Source organism: Ahaetulla prasina, chromosome 1, assembly GCF_028640845.1.
Source record: "Ahaetulla prasina isolate Xishuangbanna chromosome 1, ASM2864084v1, whole genome shotgun sequence".
NCBI lineage: Eukaryota > Metazoa > Chordata > Lepidosauria > Squamata > Colubridae > Ahaetulla > Ahaetulla prasina.
This window is the reverse complement of record NC_080539.1, coordinates 365,365,393-365,385,660: the sequence shown is the minus strand read 5'-3', so window position 1 is coordinate 365,385,660 and position 20,268 is coordinate 365,365,393. Positions and strand designations below refer to the sequence as shown.

Below are 20,268 nucleotides of genomic sequence, written 5' to 3'. Positions count from 1 at the left end.
TAATAATAATAATAATAATAATAATAATAATAATAATAATAATATCAGAGTTGGAAGGGACCTTGGAGGTCTTTTAGTCCAACCCCCTGCCCAGGCAGGAAACCCTACACCATTTCAGACAAATGGCTATCCAACATTTTCTTAAAAATTTCCAGTGTTGGAGCATTTACAACTTCTGCAGGCAAGTTGTTCCACCAATTAATTGTTCTAACTGTCAGGAAATTTCTCCTTAGTTCTAGGTTGCTTCTCTCCTTGATTAGTTTCCACCCATTGCTTCTTGTTCTACCCTCAGGTGCATTGGAGAATAGTTTGACTCCCTCTTCTTTGTGGCAGCCCCTGAGATATTGGAACACTGCTATCATGTCTCTCCTGGTCCTTCTTTTCATTAAACTAGGCATACCGAGTTCCTGCAACCGTTCTTCATATGTTTTAGCCTCCAGTCCCCTAATCATCTTTGTTGCTCTTCTCTGCACTTTTTCAAGAGTCTCAACATCCTTTTTACATTGTGGCGACTAAAACTGAATGCAATATTCCAAGTGTGGCCTTACCAAGGCATTATAAAGTGGTATTAACAATGGTATATTCTAGAGCAATTAGCAAACTTGTGGACCAAGAGTGAATGGGGATGGCAGGAGGTCCATTATTCTAATATTTTCTAAAACAGCCCTTACTTCAAAGCTCTCCAACTAAAATCTGCAACAATTCTATTATACAGCTGTTTTTGTCTAAAAACTAGGTTATAATTTTGGAGTATTGTGTTGGGCTACATTTATCCCTGATAAAATCGGAAAAAAGACTTCTTGTTTCAATAAAAAATACTTACTTATTAAGCTACTACTGTAACTCCAGAATGTTCCTTATAGTGTTATTTTCTCATCATGCAATTTTGTCCTATGCTGACAAGTTTAATTGTATGTTAAAAATTTGGTTTGTGACAATCTGTGACACAGGCAGCTGAGATCATGATAAAAACTAACGTGCAAAAAAAGCCTTCTGTACACCATTTTCTTCATTAATTTTGTACAAAATGTCTTACCATTAAGCCAAGATGCTTTATATTCCGTCCTTAAAGGATTCCTGAAACTCCGCAATATAATTGGCTCTGTACCCAAAAAGTTATTTGAAGTGGCTGTATAAAGTGCACCATCTGAGACAAAGCAAATAAAAAGATGTATCTTTTTAGCCCTGACACAATTTGCAGGAGGAGACAGATATATTGTATGTGCTATAGCTCAAGGTTAAATATAGAAGCAAAAGCATAGAAGTCACAAGTGTGAGCCATGTCAAATCCCGTATCTGGGCCACTACTACAAATGGCACCTTCAGAATTTAATAACATGCATGCAGGTTATGGAAAGATCCAGGATCACAATATGATGCTAGATTGGGGTGTCACAGCTGCTTTTCCTTTAAAATAAAAATAGAAATAGATTAAATATGGTTGTTTAGCATGTGAATAGCCTAACATTAGTTTGAGTTACAGCAATTCTCCACAGAATGATGAACCGTGCACAACAATTAAATCTGCTTAATCTTATTTTAATTTAGCAAGTTAAATAAATGTTGCTATAATTCATGGCAAGACATAAAGGAAGTAGAAGAGGAAAACTACGGATAAAGGTTGATATGTGGTATCAAAAACAGAATAGGAATATCATTAGAAAATCTACATATCATTAGAAAAATTACACTTTTGTAAGGCAGGTCAGGATTATGAGTATTCAATTGCCAGAAATTGAATCTGACTCAATGGTATATAACCAACCAATACATAATAAATAATATGAACACAAAAAGCCATCCTTGCATTATTGCAAGTCCAAAGCATAGCTTTCTTCATCTTAATATGAAAATATTAATGCCAACATTAAGGATTGGCAAAGTCAGTCCCTCCAACTCTATACCAACATCTGCTCCTCCTTACTCTTGAGTTTACTATTTCTCCTTTTTGCCACAGCTATCTATTCAACTGTGCTTGAAGGTGACTTGGCACTGACAGGAGCAAGAAAAATGGATTGAAGTCAGAGAATGGAGACAACTACAATAATGACGACTATGTGGAATTACAATGGAGGTGGGAGGAGAGAGTTGAGGGCATTTTGTTAAGAGCTATGTACAGCCTTTAGCTGAGACTGACACTTTGACTGCTGTCAGCAATTTAAGCTTCCATTGCAAACATATGCCTGACAGAATGAAGCAGTGGTCAAACATATCAGCAAGTTCCAAAAATAGAGGAAAACAAGCAGCTAAGTTTAAAAGGTTACACTGATTGTCCAATGACAATAGAAAATGGTTTGAAAAGAGTCTTTGTGTAAAATATCAGCTTCTTCTTTTTTTAAAATTACTTTTTAACCAAAAAGCTGCTGCTTGCAGAATAGGATAATATTCTTCCCCCCACTACGACCTTGTACTTCATTTGAAATCTATAGTATACAAAAAAGAACAAAGGCTATAAGGAAACGAAGTTGAAAAAGAATAAATATGTCATCAGAGTCTTTCAAAAAATAATAATCTTACATCAGCCAGCTATTGAGGAAGAGCATACTGTATAGGCAGATTGCATATGCAATTAGTTTCCTGATAGCTTTTTCAAACCAGTCCTTTATTCAAAGACTGATAAGCAACATCACATCTGAAATATATTCACTCTAATTTGAATAATCAGTGGTTGACAACCATGACTAAATGAAAAAGATATCAAGACATTTTGCAGGGCAAGGAGAAAACTTACCAACCATTAAAGAGGCATAATTCATAGTTGGTTCATATGGACATCTTCCTCTGCTTACTGTAGCTTTGGTATACAACTGTAATTTCATATTGTCAATTACCTATTTTAAATAATTCCCAGAGAGCAGATGCATTAGTGACAATGTTCATATTTCTTGCTAAATCACAGTTTCCTTATCCATTAAAAAGTAAAGACCCCTTGACTCCATTCAACTTCCAAGCTGAGCATGAATCTGGATGACTGAAACAGTGCTTTATATGAAACACAAACTAAAAAATCTCAAGTCTGGAAACCAAAGTCTAGGATGTTCTCCATATTCTGATGGTATAAAAAATTCTGGTTATCAAAGGGTTGACTGGAAAAATGTCAGTGTCCTAAAAATCAACTTTTGTAGTCCATCTGTCATTTCCACTAGCTATCAAAAATCTATCCTAATTTTGCTGCTGATTGCAGCTGTGAAAAAATCCATTCCTTTAAATCCATGTCCACCCACCTGAGCCAGATTTCTGTTAAATGTCAAGACCTAATATGCTCTATACTAGAACAAAGTGAGAATCTGATCATAAAAAAATAATAGAAGCCTTACTCATCAGACAGTATAACTTAAAGTGTCCTTTGTAAGGGTCAGGAACTAGCTTTAATTATTCTAACATATAATGGGCTGAACAGAGACTGGAAACTAGACAATGCTATGATGACTGTATGGGGTTCCCAAAAAAATTCCAAAGCATTCTCAAGGCTATGTCATCTTTCATGAGCAATGTACTTTCCATCTTCATATACTAACACCAGAGGTTACAATAATGCATTGGAGAATCCATAAAGGTGTTCATATGAAAAGCAAAGGTCAGCCACCTCTGAAGGTAAGTATTTATCAGTATGAAACCAGAATAAGTTTATGGGAGTATTTTCACTTCTCAAAATTATCTCACTATATACCATCATGAGCCCCTGTAGAGTGGTGGGGTTTATAAAGTCATGATTCTTGGCATGCAGAACCTAATAATCCTTTCCAATATTTGTTTTCTGTTATCCGGAAGAAAAATATAGCCAAATGTATACAAGTATTGCAAATGTATGATGAAAACATAATTGTAAAGAAGCAAAATGTTATCATCTTTGGTGGACTAGTAATAAAACAAAGTAATATTCAGACCAGATTTATATTTTAATGCAGGAATTTCCTAAAATAAATATAATATTGAAACCAGAGATTTTCCTATTTCTTTTTCTATTTCTATTTCAAAGAAAAAGAAAAAACTTTGCATATGCTGACTACAACAAAAATTATTTATGTGCAAAAATGGAAACATGTAATAATCCCCATAATGGAAGAATGGATGGAAAATCTGATGGAGCTAGCAGAGATGGACAAATTAACTGTTTTAATTGAAGAAAAAATATATCCAGCTTTCTTTCTACTTGGAAAGCCTTCTAAACTCTGTGTTTGCGACAGAAAAAAATTGGAATTCTGACTGGGATAAGTTTGTTGTTAAAGAAATGACTAGTTTATAGTTAGTATGTAAAAGTAAAAAATTAATACTTGCCTTACTATTTTTATTTTATTATGCTGAAAAAAATTGCAACTTAATTTTCTTTCCTGTTTCCTTTAACCAACACTTCTTTTTCTCTCTCTTCTCTTCCACATTTCCCCAAAATCTTTATTTTCATTTGTATTTTATATTATGATAATTTAAATAAAATTATATTTTTTTAAAAAGAGAAAAATATACAGCTGAATACCTAAAAACAGCTCACAAGTGATGCAATCTTATGTGAGGAAGCTGTGTGACTCCTCTAAATTTTCTTATGGCTCTTATGTCTACTTTGCCTTGTTGTACAGAAGGACAGCAGATAATGGAAACTGTCCAGATATGAACAGTTTCCTAACTGAACAGTTTCCTGCAACTATAATCTTAATAAACACTTTTGTTCCAGAGAATATTAATTTTTAGAAGTAAAACTCATACTCAAAGATGGTTTTAGTAAGCTGAATGAATTGGTATGTGAAAATAAGTCTCCTAGAGAGCCAAAGAGGCTACCGTAGTATATCTTCTTTCCATACCATTCCAGAATTTATCTCATTCCACCAGAAATCTGTAATCTCACATTATCAGTTCACCTTTTTAAAGTCTAAGCTGGCTCTCCAACCCCATTAATTTTTCTTGAATGGAGTTTTAAAAATTGCAGAACTTTTGTGAAGATGCTATTTTATCACCTACATTAAGGGGAGATGTCATTCATCACTAGATGGCATTTCTCTGGAACGGGAGAATAGCAAACAGTTGGGAGGATGAGATATAACACCTACTGTACATGCTTTCCAGAGGGTATTCCAATTCTCTCATATGATGTTATTTTGGCTGATAGAAAAGGTTGTAATTGCCCTGTTTGTTATATTGTCCTAGTCCTTTTCCTAATTAAAACTGTGAGGCTGTTACTGTTTTGTGAGGGATCTGATCCCATCCTACGAGCGGTATCTTCTTTGACTTAGGCAGAGGAGTGTGATCTAAAAGACCAAGAGGACTGGAAACTTATTCCTAAATTGTAAGCCTTTTCATAATATTAGCAAAACGTGTTTCTTAACAACTATTAATATCATCCATTCTTCCATTGTGGGGATTAGTGATATTCCCAATTTCTGAGAGCTAAGAGTTGATTAGCTAGTTCAGATAATATGCTAAATTAGAATTGTTATAAAGAATTCTAACTTATCAGGAGAAAGCTAGTGTGCTGGTATGTTCTGTTGAACTCTTCCTGCTTCCTGGAAAACCTAATCAACAGATTATATTCAAGGATTGTTCATAATTTATGACCTTGTTTAGGGTAACATAACAATTCTGAAAGCCAAGTAAAAGAAATAGGATGAATATGGTTGGATCTTGTACTATCTTTTGTAAATAGTACCATTTCCTCCATGGCTACTAATATTTTAACAGGGTGAAGAAAAAGCTTGCAATGGACAGTCCTAATGGTAGTCCTTGACTTACAACAGTTCATTTAGTGACCGTTCAAAGTTACAACGGCAGCACTAAAAAAAGTGACTTAAGATCATTTTTCACATTTACGACCATTGCAGCATCTCTATGTTCACGTGATCAAAATTTAGATGCTTGGCAACTGGTTAATATTTATGATGGTTGCAGTGTTTCAGGATCATGTGATCACCTTTTGTGAGTTCTGACAAGCAAAGTCAATGGAGAAGCCATTAAGTGATTTAACACTGTTAACTCACTTAACAGCCATGCTACTAACTTAACAACTACAGTGATTCACTTAATAACCATGGCAAGAAAGTCATAAAATGGGGCAAAACTCACTTAACAAATATTCATTTAACAACAGAAATTTGGGCTCAATTGTGGTTGTAAGTCGAGGGCTACCTATAGTTGCTTTTACAAACCATTGACACATGTATTCTACATTACTTATTTCTAGAATTCTTATGCTATTTTGTAGCTCCCCCTGACTCAGAAAGTGACTTAAGTTAAATACTCTGAGTAAATAAGAAATTTCTTTGTTCCCATAAGTAAAAGACAGTGCAATAATCCAAAAAATATGACATGAACTTACCATGTAATGACAAGCTGGATAAAATGCATTTGTGCCACATACATATAAATTTGTTGCATTTATCTTATGCATAATAAGTATATAATTGTTGCATTCTTCCTGAAAAATGCACATAAATTATTAACTTCAAAAAATCTGCAGTTATATTCTCAACCTTAGAAAACTATTCTGCTGTTGAATGTAAGCAAAGACTGGCATTGTAAGATCCCTGGGCAGAAGAACAATGCTTGTCTTTTGGAGACAACACAAGAACACTTTTCCAGCAAATGCACTGATAAATGGTACAGTTAAGTAATTTTAGGACACTGGATGAGCAGGAAAATTCTTTACATGATAATGTGTTTTAATTTCTCTCTTCAAAATATATTAAATCACTTCTAATGTAATTTAGACCCTTTTACTGATTCTAGGGAGAAAAAAATGTTTTTTTTTTATTTTGTCACAACGGTATATACAATCATCAACATAAACAATAACCCATCATGAGAGAAAAAGGATATATAAGTAAAAGTATAAGTAAAAGTATGCATATAATACTATAATGAAGAGAACAATAGGACAGGAACAGTAGGCACTTTTGTGCTCTTATGCACACCCCTTATAGTCCTTTTAGGAATAGGGTGAGGTCAATAGTAGACAGTTTTTGGTTGAAGATTTGGGGGTTTTGAGCAGAGACTATAGAGTCAGGTAGTGAGTTCCAAGCGTTAACAACTCTGTTACAAAAGTCATATTTTCTGCAATCAAGTTTGAAGCGGTTGACATTAAGTTTGAATCTATTGTTTGCTCTTGTATTGTTGCGATTGAAGCTGAAGTAGTCTTTTACAGGAAGGATATTACAATAGATGATTCTGTGTGTTAAACACAGATCATGTCGGAGTCGGCAGAGTTCTAAGTTTTCTAAACCCAGGATTTCAAGCCTGGTGGTATAAGGTATTTTGTTGTTTTCGGAGGAGCGAAGAACTCTTCTAGTAAAATATTTCTGGACGCGTTCGATAGTATTAATGTCAGAGATGTGGTATGGGTTCCAGACGGATGAGCTGTATTCAAGAATAGGTCTGGCAAATGTTTTGTATGCTCTGGTTAGTAGTGTAGAGTTTTTGGAAAAGAAGCTACGTAAAATTAAGTTTACAACCCTTAGAGCTTTTTTTGCTATGTAGTTGCAGTGGGCTTTGACATTTAGGTCATTTGATATGAAAACTCTTTGACAGGGAGGGGGTCGTCCGTAAGGTAATGTCCATCAAGCTTGTACTTGATATTAGGGTTCTTTTTACCAATATGTAAGACTGAGCATTTGCTGGTTGATATTTGAAGTTGCCAAGTTTTAGACCAATCGGAAACAAAGTCAAGGTTTATTTTTCTATAAAATTATTTTTCTCTAAAGTCTGCCTTCATAATACTTCTCTTTCAAAGCATATATTAAGCAATTTACTATTTATAAATTGATTTGGCTTGATCCCAATTCTGGACAAGCTGGCCTTTCTCTAAAAAAGCAGGTCCATGACTTAAAGGTTCTGCTAGAATTGCAGCTACTGCTGAAACAGCACATGGAGATAATAGCCATAACTATCTTATTCTGGCACTCCCTTCAGGTGAAAGGTGGTCTAGGTTTCTATCAAATTAATATAGAAATGTTGTAATCAATCAATTACACATAACCATCCTTTTTCCTATATAATTCACAGTTTTCCCAATGTTTCCTATATTTCTATTCAAAACTGTGTTTTTGGAGGAGTTCACAAAGCAGTTTGCAGTGAAGCACAAATATATGCGTATAGGTAATCCTTGACTTATGACCACAATTGAGCCCAAAATTTATGATGTGAGAAATCTGTTAAGTGAGTTTTGTCCAGGGGTGAAATGTAAAATTTATTACTAATGGTTCTATGGGTGTAGCTTGGTGGTAGTGGGGTAATGTGACTGGGTGGGCGTGGCCAACTTTTTTTTTTTTACTTTTAAAAGCATTTTTTCTAAACCTCTTCGGCCAAAGAGGCTGTAGAAAAAATGCTTCTAAAGGGTTCTAGTGATCCCAGCTGAGCCACGCGATCATCAGAGACTTTTTTTTTATTTTGTCACAACGGTATATACAATCAACATAAACAATAACCCATCATGAGAGAAAAAGGATATATAAGTAAAAGTATAAGTAAAAGTATGCATATAATACTATAATGAAGAGAACAATAGGACAGGAACAGTAGGCACTTTTGTGCTCTTATGCACACCCCTTATAGTCCTTTTAGGAATAGGGTGAGGTCAATAGTAGACAGTTTTTGGTTGAAGATTTTGGGGTTTTGAGCAGAGACTATAGAGTCAGGTAGTGAGTTCCAAGCGTTAACAACTCTGTTACAAAAGTCATATTTTCTGCAATCAAGTTTGAAGCGGTTGACATTAAGTTTGAATCTATTGTTTGCTCTTGTATTGTTGCGATTGAAGCTGAAGTAGTCTTTTACAGGAAGGATATTACAATAGATGATTCTCTGTGTTAAACACAGATCATGTCGGAGTCGGCGGAGTTCTAAGTTTTCTAAACCCAGGATTTCAAGCCTGGTGGTATAAGGTATTTGTTGTTTTCGGAGGAGCAAAGAACTCTTCTAGTAAAATATTTCTGGACGCGTTCGATAGTATTAATGTCAGAGATGTGGTATGGGTTCCAGATGGATGAGCTGTATTCAAGAATAGGTCTGGCAAATGTTTTGTATGCTCTGGTTAGTAGTGTAGAGTTTTTGGAAAAGAAGCTACGTAAAATTAAGTTTACAACCCTTAGAGCTTTTTTTGCTATGTAGTTGCAGTGGGCTTTGGCATTTAGGTCATTTGATATGAAAACTCTTTGACAGGGAGGGGGTCGTCCGTAAGGTAATGTCCATCAAGCTTGTACTTGATATTAGGGTTCTTTTTACCAATATGTAAGACTGAGCATTTGCTGGTTGATATTTGAAGTTGCCAAGTTTTAGACCAATCGGAAACAAAGTCAAGGTTTATTTTTCTATAAATTTATTTTTCTCTAAAGTCTGCCTTCATAATACTTCTCTTTCAAAGCATATATTAAGCAATTTACTATTTATAAATTGATTTGGCTTGATCCCAATTCTGGACAAGCTGGCCTTTCTCTAAAAAAGCAGGTCCATGACTTAAAGGTTCTGCTAGAATTGCAGCTACTGCTGAAACAGCACATGGAGATAATAGCCATAACTATCTTATTCTGGCACTCCCTTCAGGTGAAAGGTGGTCTAGGTTTCTATCAAATTAATATAGAAATGTTGTAATCAATCAATCACACATAACCTTTTCCTATATAATTCACAGTTTTCCCAATGTTTCCTATATTTCTATTCAAAACTGTGTTTTTGGAGGAGTTCACAAAGCAGTTTGCAGTGAAGCACAAATATATGCGTATAGGTAATCCTTGACTTATGACCACAATTGAGCCCAAAATTTATGATGTGAGAAATCTGTTAAGTGAGTTTTGTCCAGGGGTGAAATGTAAAATTTATTACTAATGGTTCTATGGGCGTGGCTTGGTGGTAGTGGGGTAATGTGACTGGGTGGGCGTGGCCAACTTTTTTTTTTTTACTTTTAAAAGCATTTTTTCTACAACCTCTTTGGCCAAAGAGGCTGTAGAAAAAATGCTTCTAAAGGGTTCTGGTGATCCCAGCTGAGCCACGCGATCATCAGATACTTTTTTTTTTTACTTTTAAAAGCAATTTTTGGCAGAAGAAAAAATGCTTTTAAAAGTAAAAAAAAAAACAACTCTGATGATCGCGCGGATCAGCTGGGCATGGCCAGGGGGAGGGCGCAGAGATTTTTGCTACTGGTTTTCCGAACCACCCGCTGCCATTGCTACCAGATTGGGCAATCCGACCTGAATTGGGAGCATTTCACCCCGGTTTTGTCCCATTTTACAACTTTTCTTGACATATTTGTTAAGTGAATCACTACAGTTGTTAAATTAGTAACCCGGTTGTTAAGTGAATCTGACTTCCCCATTGACTTTACTTGATAGAAGGTTGCAAAATATAGTCACATGACCCCAGGACACTGCAGCCATCATAAATATGAACCAATTATCAAGCATCCAATTCCAAATGTAAATCACGTAACCATGGGGATACTGCAACGTTCGTAAGTGTGAAAAATGGTCATGTCACTTTTTTCAGAGCTATTGTAACATCGAACAGTCACTAAATGAACTGTTATAAGTCAAGGACTACTTGTACTTAAAGGGGATCTAAAAGTGTGATGATATTCTATTTAATAGTTAATGGTCAGGATAATTGCCAGACCATGCATATTACTACTTGGATTTGGAGATGAATGGAAAGAAAAGGTTCATAATTCAGTGGATTTATATTAACAGCCTCACCTGTTAAAGACAGCAGTTGAGGGAAAGAAATCCTAACTCCTTTCTCCTAAGTGAAACAAGGGGATGCATTTGGAAAAGGTAGTTTGAAGAACAGAGCCCCAGCTCAGTAACAGAGCAGAGGGTATACATCAGGGGTGTCAAACTCGCGACAACACGTTGTCAGATGACGTATCGTAACTTTTTCCCCCTTTGCTAAAACAGGGGTGGGGGTGGCCAGCGCATGACGCATCCAGCCTGAGGGCCATGAGTTTGACACCCTGGTATACATGAATCAAGTCACGCAGGGGGTTGGACTAGAAGGCCTCCAAGGTCCCTTCCAACTCTGTTGTTATATTATAAGTTCTCAGTTTCTAGCTGTAGTATTTCCATTCAAAGGAAAGAAGAGAAATCTTAGAGAGTTTCTTTGCTAGAACAGAGTTCAAAAATACCATTTAGACCAGTGGTAGTCAACCTGGTGCCTACCGCCCACCAGTGGGCGTTCCAGATTTCATGGTGGGCAGTAGGGGTTTTGTCTGATACTGAAGCACTTTCCTTTTTTTTAATTTAATTGACTTTTTAAAAAATGTTCATAGCATTATTTAAAAACATTTTCATTAGGTTTTCATAAAATTCCCCATAACAATTTAAATTTCTGAAAATATACTATTTGTATCATCCACGCATAAGTTTAGTTCACGTTACATAAGTGAAACTAAATGGCGCTATATTGTGACCGCAAACAAAAGAGCCTCATCCCAGAATAGCTCATGCATCTCCCCCCGAACCGTGGGCGGTTAGAAAATTTTACTACTAATAGAGATACAAAAGTGGGCAGTAGGTATAAAAAGGTTGACTACCCCTGGTTTAGACTGTCCATTCCTGTCTTCTCAAATGGTCCCACCTTACTGAACACATTCATAAATACTAGTAATAGCCAAACATTACTTCAGTAATTGAAGTGCACATTTTATTAAGCCCCAATTTTTAAAAAATAGCACTTTGTAATGAAATGCTTTACAAAATGACAACTAGTGATAGTATTTGAACAAGAATAAAGAAGGCTGGATGCTACCACAAGAAACCAACCTCAACCATGGAGCATAAATGTTTAGTTACCAATAAAGGAGAAGTAAACAATACCCCAATCAAGAAACTGCCAAGCAGCCAACAGTAAACTGCCCAAGCAAAATAATCTTTAAGACCACCCCCATCAACACTCACAGGATAAACCACCAGAATATAAACTGACAGCAAAAAACACTCCTTACTAGGACTGATGATGTTACCTAGTTTGGGTAATGAAACATCTGCAAGAAAACAAGCAAGCTCAAAGAGTACCAAGGACCCTTCATGTTTAAGTGGACAATACAATCTCTTCATTATTAGCTGTTAGTGTGAAAAGACACACTAACCAACACACAACTAAGCACTGTTGTTTAACACTGCAATCCAATCAGTTCACTATTGTTGATGGCAGATTATTTGTCCTGAATGCAAAGACAATTTATAGCAGACAAAACTAATAGAATATACAAAACTACCAAACAGTCTTATATATTCACTTTCAAATAAAAGGAGGGACTCCAAACTTCCTGTAACATAGTCCAATCTAATGAAAAAATTGCTCCAAGACTTCAGACACCAACTTCAGTTTGTATCTCTTTCTCCAGAGATAACTAGTCTCCAGTAGTCCTTAACACAAGACTATCTGAGAACTAAGAAGAGGGTAATGATGTACAGAGGGAGCAGTTATTTTCTTTTCAGGACTTTAGAATAAGTTTTAAAAGGAACATTCAGCCTTTCTCCCAATAAGGACTACTTAGGGAAGAGAACTACTGGCCTGCAAAAAATGGTTTTTATTTTAAGGCCCAACTTATCAGTCAGGGATACAAGGGTCGATAACTAAAAGATTCCAAGAAGCCTTGTGTTTTGGGAGAACAGCTGTCAAATTTCACGATTAACAGCTGACTGCAGAAGATTGCATCTCAAATAGGACCCAGAGTTTTCAAAAATTATAGATAACTTTTAGTTAGATGGGCTCATTGGAAATTCCAGAAATTGGAGGTTAGAAATTTCCTGTCATTATAGCCTCCAGGACCACTAGGGATGAGGAAACTGACTTCAATATGGGCATTTTCTTTCATTTAAAGCTATAGATTTAGGGTAGGCCTGAAGCTTCAAACAGCCAGTTGTAGCTTCTAAGTTTTCCCGGTTTGTAACTTGTAAATTACATGACTAAAGTTCTCATTCTACCTAATATTTGCCCCATCATTCTTTCAGATGGTTCAGGATGACAAATAATAATTTGATAATTTGGTTTTTAAAGATAATTTCTTGAATGTTTTGAATTGCAGATTTTTATTTTTTACTATTTTAATCGTTTTAAGTACAATTAAAAAACACAATTTATTTGCCTGTTTTGGAATTACATTAACAAAAGAAAAAAAGAAAGGGGTGATGAAAAGAAAATTAAAAGTAAATAAATTAACAAAACTGGACATGTATTGATCAGACAGAAAAATTAATAGTATAAGGAGGACAAACATATCTACTTATTTTATGTATTTAACAAATCTGTCCTGTGTACTGAAATTAATCTTCCCATCCTTTTTTCATGCAAAGTATTAGTTCATGATCTGCAAACAATAAGGCATCTCAATTATTGCCACATATAAAGAGATGTTGTATCTTTTCAGTTCCACAATATTATATATTTGGTAATGAATTTTCTTCAGACATGCTCTATTTCAAGATGCAGCTTAAAACAGGATTTAAAATAAATAAATTAGGATATAAAATCATATTTATTATGACTTCATTATAAAAAGATGATATTTTTTATTATATATTACATTTATATGTAGCAATACAATTTAAAAAATGCATCAAAGGTTAGCCAATGATGCTTTACATTTGCTGGATCAACCTGGATATGCAAATGTAAAAAGTCATACAATTTATGGTTCTGATCCTGTTCCCACATAAAGTTTCTAAATAAACAATTTTTCTAAAACATTATTACAGGACTTCTGAAGGCAGGTTTCTTTATATATTAGCCAATCACAGATACTAGCTTGACAGGCAAGACTGTCAAACACAGGAAATCAGGAGTCCAGGCAGTTTAAATGAACACAAAGGTTTGTTGGAAGCTTAAGCTGTCTACAAGAATCTGAACTACTAAAGGTTGAAGCAAGTTGGCTGGAGTCAATGGAATTCAAGGTGGGCTGGACTTGGAACTCTTGTGGGTGCAAAGGGACTTGAGACTGGTGATGCATTTGACCTCTCCCTTGGGCGCAAATCTGGTAATCTCTTACAAGGACTATTCCCATCAAATCCCCCACTATTTTATTAGTGTTCCCAAGTAATTTCTGCTTGAGGTTTCAATTCACATTTCTTCTTAGTAAATGAAATTGTTAAAATCAATTTAACTCTAGAGTATTGTATTAGTTTATCAAAATATAAAATATAGGAGTACAAAGAAAACTGTAAATAATGGGAAAATAAAAGAGGAAAAGTAGAGAGTAAATGGGAAAAGAAAAAGAAAAGCATTGACTTCTTACTTTTTTGGTACAGTAGAATTAATAACATAAAACCTCAGCTGTTTACTTTTATATGGTAATATACACTAGCCATTTCTATAACAAATCTATCTAAATCAATTTAAGAACAATTTAAGAAAATCAATTTAAACATGAAGTGCAACTATACTCTATCCCAGAAATCAATTTAATATTTATAGCAAGGCACACCTTGCTTTTTCCTTTGCGAAGACATTGAAGCTTACTATCCTCTGAAGCAAACCAGGATATCTAGGAATAAAAACAGGCAAATGAACATATTAAAATCTTCCATAAAGTAAACGTGCTGAGCCAATGCTATTGTTTCTAGCCAGTTCCTTCAGTTAGGAATACCCTCTTCCTATATAGGATGTTTAACACACAAAATCCAAGTATTAAGATTTTATGGCCAGGATATCAGACCCAATGATCTTAGATTAGAAATGGCTTCATATTTAGACTATTTTTCTGAGAAAAACTGTTTTTTTTTAAAATCTATGGTAGTTTTATCTCTCAATTGTGCCTCTCTGCTCCAATTTCTGTATCAATCTCTAGTTCGCTTTCTGACAATTGCCAAGGGACTAGATGGGAAAGGGGGAAACCAATATCCTATAAACCCAGGATGATGTGGAGGGTTGAAGTCTCATGTGGCCATGCTTTTTTTCCCAGTAGTAGTAATAGAACAAATAGGTAAGATTATTCTTCTCTGCCTGCTCCTTCATTCCCCCTCAAGGAGAGAAGGTAGCAGATTTTTGCCAGAAGTCTGAGAATGGTAATTTGCAAATAATGAAGGGCCTTAGGTCCACTCTATAAAATCAAAACTAAAGAGCCAAGCCAAAAGCAATGGAAATATAATGCCCAGCAGGACCTGCTTAGCCTCTTAGGTCTTACATAGTTCACATCTAATTTCCTGTTTGGGCACAGACAGCTTCATTTTCTTGTATTCTTAGCAAAAAATGACCAAATAGCAAATGAAACCCTAACTATTACTGCCTGTGAGAGCAGTCATTAGGCTAGATAATCTGTCAGTTGCTGAGATGAGCTACATGGTGCTAATTGCATTTTAGAACAGAAATTATGGAAGCAAGGATCAGCCAATGGAAGCAAAAGGAAATGCCAAAAATAGTTTGGATGCTTCATCAGCATTTAATCAGGCTGTGATTAATAGCCTGTTTGCCAGTCTCTATACTTTCTATGAGTGAGAGGTAGCTCTTTATCACATTTTCTCAGAACCAGATTACCCCTGCTCTTCCCTCTACTAATAAAGATTTTTGTCTTCTCAAAATGAAGAAAACTTCCTTTGAGAAGTCCATGAAGAAAAACTAAGAAAGAGTAAGGTTTTCCAACTCCCCAAAGAATTCTGAATAATGTTTACATTATTCAGAATTCTGAATAATGTTTACATTATTCAGAATTCTGAATAATGTTTACATTATTCAGAATTGGGAGCTCTAAGTAAGTGAAGCAGAGAAACATATGCTTCAGGTAGAAACATTTAGCCAGGAATAGATTGGATTTTTAAAATTCCTGTATGAAGTGTTGTGCTTAAAGAAAAGTCCTTTGTATCTCTATACAGGTTTGGATATTAGGTCATTCTTTGATGAAATGGCAACTTTCTTGCAGTTTGCAATAATATTTAGAACTCTCTTCCTAATTTCCTTACAAAAATTTAGGGGAGAAAATTTCCCTCTATTGCAATTTATTTTCTTCAGTACCAATGCTTATATTTTAATATCCGAAATAACTTTTAGACATTTTAAAAAGTTTTTATCTCCAGTGAGATTGAAGTATTTCCCATCAATCTTACACATCTCATCTCTTTGCTTTTTAAACAAAAGTGGTATTATCATAAGTATTTCCAAAAACTTTTAATTACGCAAAGATCAACACAGGATATGACCGCACTTTGGCTCTCTCACAAACAGTAGGTAGTGGGAAGATGCCAGGAAATTGTTCAATGGAACATAGGTGACAATAGGAACTACCAAAGCAGGTAGTGCAACCAGGGTATGAATGTTGAGGTTGTGGACCTCCGGCCATAGTCACCTAACATTATCAGCTTGGTGCACTTGTGTTGCATCAAGCACTATAAAATACTGAGTTTTCAATCCAACAAAATCAGACTAAATGTCTCATTTGGTTTTAAATATTTAGTGGGAAGGCTGGTGTGGAGTGACAGGTGGCAGTCAAACTCCCCTATCCTTACCTCCCGCCCCCCCTCCCCTAGGGTGGCCCCGTTCCAGTCATTAATCCTTTTCTAGATAAAAACCATGGGAGGCACATTCCTTGTTGCCCCACAATACACTGTTTCACTCAGACAAGAGTTTTAGTAGTATACTAGATTCATGTTTTCAAAAGCTTCCATTCTTGGTGAACTGAAGATATGCTTTGCACTTTTTAAAATTACATCCTGTTAAGAAAGGTCTCTGACAGTACAGGGAATTTCTGATAGTTAAAGTAGGCACTATCAAATTACAGGGATAAATAGTGTCAGGTAAAATAAAGAACTTTATTGAAAGTAAACAAAAGTTTTCAATAAAAAGATACATGAGAATTTTAAAATACTCACTCTGGATATTTCTTTAGAAATGTCATTTAAGTCAAAAACAAGGATATAATCTTTGACTCCAGCATATAAAGTATTTGTTTCTTCACTCAGCAAAAGAGTAGAAAAATTGGACAGTCCTTGCTTTTTAAATATCTTTAGATTTTCAGCTTTAAAAAAAGAAAGGAATGCTTTAAATCTTTGGTGTTGTTAAATATGATCCTGAATAAAATCTTTACATAGCTTAAAAAAACTGGTTTCTAGTTTCAGTTTCCACATATGGAATTCTCTTGCATTACTTCCTTTTTGCTTTGAAATGTTGCCCACTGCCACAGGCACTTTTAAATGGAAAACTGGCTTATAAATGTGCAAAAAGAAAATTGATAACACAAGTATATTATCATATACTGTAAGTATTAGTATTTTATTGGCCAAACCTCAGTTTTGCATAAAAAATAACCTTGAAAGAAGTTCAGCCTTCCTAGTGAGGAAAGTTGGATAAGTCAATGTACTGTATAAAGTTTCAGGAATTCTCAATATAAGCGTTATATTGTAGTTTGCTCAATAATCAGTCTAGCCCAGATTTTGATAGGAATAAACCCGATAGTTTTGAAAATTCAGACTATACATTAATGCAAGATAACTATTTAATTTTTATTCATCTTAAACAGCCTGCCCTATATGGTTATATTTGCACAAAGCAATTCATTTAATTTCCATAACTAATAAACAGGTAATGAGAGCCATATTTAATAAGAAACTGTCCTGTTGGACACATATTTCTGTAGAGTTTATAATAATAGATTCAATAAGATGCTTACACTGGTATTTCACTGTTTTTCTTGGTATGACATTCTGAAGATTGCTTGCATCCTGCTGAATTATTCCACAAAGAATTAGAAGACAAAAAGCAGCTGTAGTGCCCATGGATTTCAACTAAATTGTTGCACATTCTATGCATTGAGATCACGGAATTTCACAGTCCAAAACACAGAAACAAACACAGGGAGAGTCACGAGTTTGCTCTACAATATTAATTTAAATGTTAAAGCTTTAATTGCTGATCAACTCCTTTATTGGGAAGGAAGAAGGAAGGAAGGAATCTATTATTTCTAAATTCTAATTCTAACTCATCTTTCAGGATTTTACTTTCTCCATCTGAAAATGAAAAAAATACCTAGTTTCTACTGAAAACCATTCCAAATTCTCTGCCAATAAACTCTTCCTCCTTCTACTGGTATCTCCAGGCAATTCTATTCTCTCAATTTTTCATTTCAGAAAATATACTTCAAATTGGAGGCAGTCTGTTATTCTTCTCAGGATACCATAAATACCTTCCTCCACTCTGGGCACTTTTAATGATATATGGTATACGACTACCACTCCCATCATCCTCAGCCAGTATTAAATTACTAACATATAGCTTTCTAATTTTTAACTTTTATATTTATCTTTTTACTGTCTGTAACCCAACCCCCCCACCTTATAAGTGAGAGGAGCAGCATATAAATTTAAATATTCCTGTTATATGTATTGAGAGGGATAGTAACACTGTGAACTGGCACTTGTATTCTTATTTTCTCCTCTTCCTCCATCCTTCCTCTCACTGAATGTCTATAGAGATTCTCAGTCATCCAGGTCATGGTTGTCTTTTAAGAAGCAACTGTATTTTCTGATTTTTGTTTTGTTTTGAAGTTTGGCTTCTCATCCAAGAAGCTTCTTCAGTTCTTGACTGGATCCTTCCATTCCCCACCATCCAGTCCAGTTGCCTCTTGAAAAAAGGTACCTTTGGGACTTCCTCTCACCGTTTTCTCTATACTGACCTTAAGTCCTCTCAAACTTCACCCTCCACCTAACTCTCTTATTTTCCCTTGGTAAGCCCCCCCACTCCTTAATTCGCCCCCCCTCCCATTCCACTTTCCCCATTTTCTCCTCAGCCTCCTTCCCAATTAGCCTTTTATGACAGGCTTCTTAGGTGGATCCCACCATAATTAACCAAGTCAACCCTCCCCTCAGACCCTCTAAACCAGGGGTCTCCAACCTTGCCAACTTTAAGCCTGGAGGACTTCAACTCCCAGAATGTCTCATTTCACTTCAACTCTGGGGGTTGAAGTCCACAAGTCTTAAAGTTGCCAAGGTTGGAGACCCCTGCTCTAAATGCCTAATGAAAACGGGTGACGTTTATTTTTCTCCCGCCTTTATTATTTTTTTAAGTAACTCAAGGCGGCAAAGATTCCTCGTATACTCCTTCTTTCTCCTCCTATTTCCCTCACCACAACTCTGTGAGGCGAGTTGGGCTGACAGAGAACGACGGGGCGAAAGTCACCCAAGTTTTCATGCTTTTAATTTATTATTTATTTATTTATTTATTTTTATTTATTTATTTACATTTATATCCCGCCCTTCTCCGAAGACTCAGGGCGGCTTACAGTGTGTAAGGCAATAGTCTCATTCTATTTGTATATTTACAAAGTCAACTTATATTTATATTTACAAAGTCAACTTAAGACACTGCCCTCTTCATATCCATATCACCTCAGAAGACACACATACACACGGCACTTATTTCGCCCCTCTGTCCGAAGTCAATCTCTCTCAGCCTTTGGCTCCCCGGTTATAGCACCCCAGAAGCGTCCGCACCCGCGTTTATTTCTCCTGTCAGGCGCCAACTTTCCCTCAACCTTCCGTCTCGCGCACCCCTACTACCCTCAAACGAGACCGTTGAGGCGAGGGTTTAAATACCTCCGTACGCCCCGCCCCTTTATCTTAGCCGCGCCCATCCAGCGTCCTGGGAGAAAGGGGGGGTTTCTCCCGAAGAACCACGTGACCTTCAATCTCTGGGCAGGCGAGCCTTTGGGTTTGTTTTCTTTACGAAGAGCGAGCGGGAGTTTTCTGCCTCTCTCTGTTGCTGTTTAAACCAGAGGTCTCCAACCTTGCCAACTTTAAGCTGGAGGACTTCAACTCCCAGAATGTCTCATTTCACTTCAACTCTGGGGTTGAAGTCCACAATCTTAAAGTTGCCAAGGTTGAGACCCTGCTCTAAATGCCTAATGAAAACGGGTGACGTTTATTTTTCTCCCGCCTTTATTATTTTTTTAAGTAACTCAAGGCGGCAAAGATTCCTCGTATACTCCTTCTTTCTCCTCCTATTTCCCTCACCACAACTCTGTGAGGCGAGTTGGGCTGACAGAGAACGACGGGGCAAAAGTCACCCAAGTTTTCATGCTTTTAATTTATTATTTATTTATTTATTTATTTATTTATTTATATTTACAAAGTCAACTTATATTTATATTTACAAAGTCAACTTAAGACACTGCCCTCTTCATATCCATATCACCTCAGAAGACACACATACACACGGCACTTATTTCGCCCCTCTGTCCGAAGTCAATCTCTCTCAGCCTTTGGCTCCCCGGTTATAGCACCCCAGAAGCGTCCGCACCCGCGTTTATTTCTCCTGTCAGGCGCCAACTTTCCCTCAACCTTCCGTCTCGCGCACCCCTACTACCCTCAAACGAGA

At 36.0% G+C, this 20,268-nt stretch overlaps 1 protein-coding gene across 1 annotated transcript in view; it reads right to left on the bottom strand.

The window, feature by feature from the left end:
• The window catches only part of LOC131188285 (semaphorin-4E-like), a 36,512-nt gene extending 18,694 nt beyond the window's left edge, over positions 1 to 17,818 (bottom strand). The window contains exons 1-6 of the mRNA XM_058163456.1: positions 17,567 to 17,818; positions 16,770 to 16,915; positions 14,393 to 14,452; positions 6,305 to 6,403; positions 2,732 to 2,831; positions 1,037 to 1,147 (exon numbers count right to left, since the gene is read on the bottom strand). Coding sequence (XP_058019439.1) covers positions 1,037 to 1,147; positions 2,732 to 2,831; positions 6,305 to 6,403; positions 14,393 to 14,452; positions 16,770 to 16,915; positions 17,567 to 17,672 — 622 coding nt within the window. The 5' untranslated portion in view covers positions 17,673 to 17,818. The remainder of the gene's footprint in view (positions 1 to 1,036; positions 1,148 to 2,731; positions 2,832 to 6,304; positions 6,404 to 14,392; positions 14,453 to 16,769; positions 16,916 to 17,566) is intronic.
• Between the last annotated feature and the right edge of the window lie 2,450 nt (positions 17,819 to 20,268).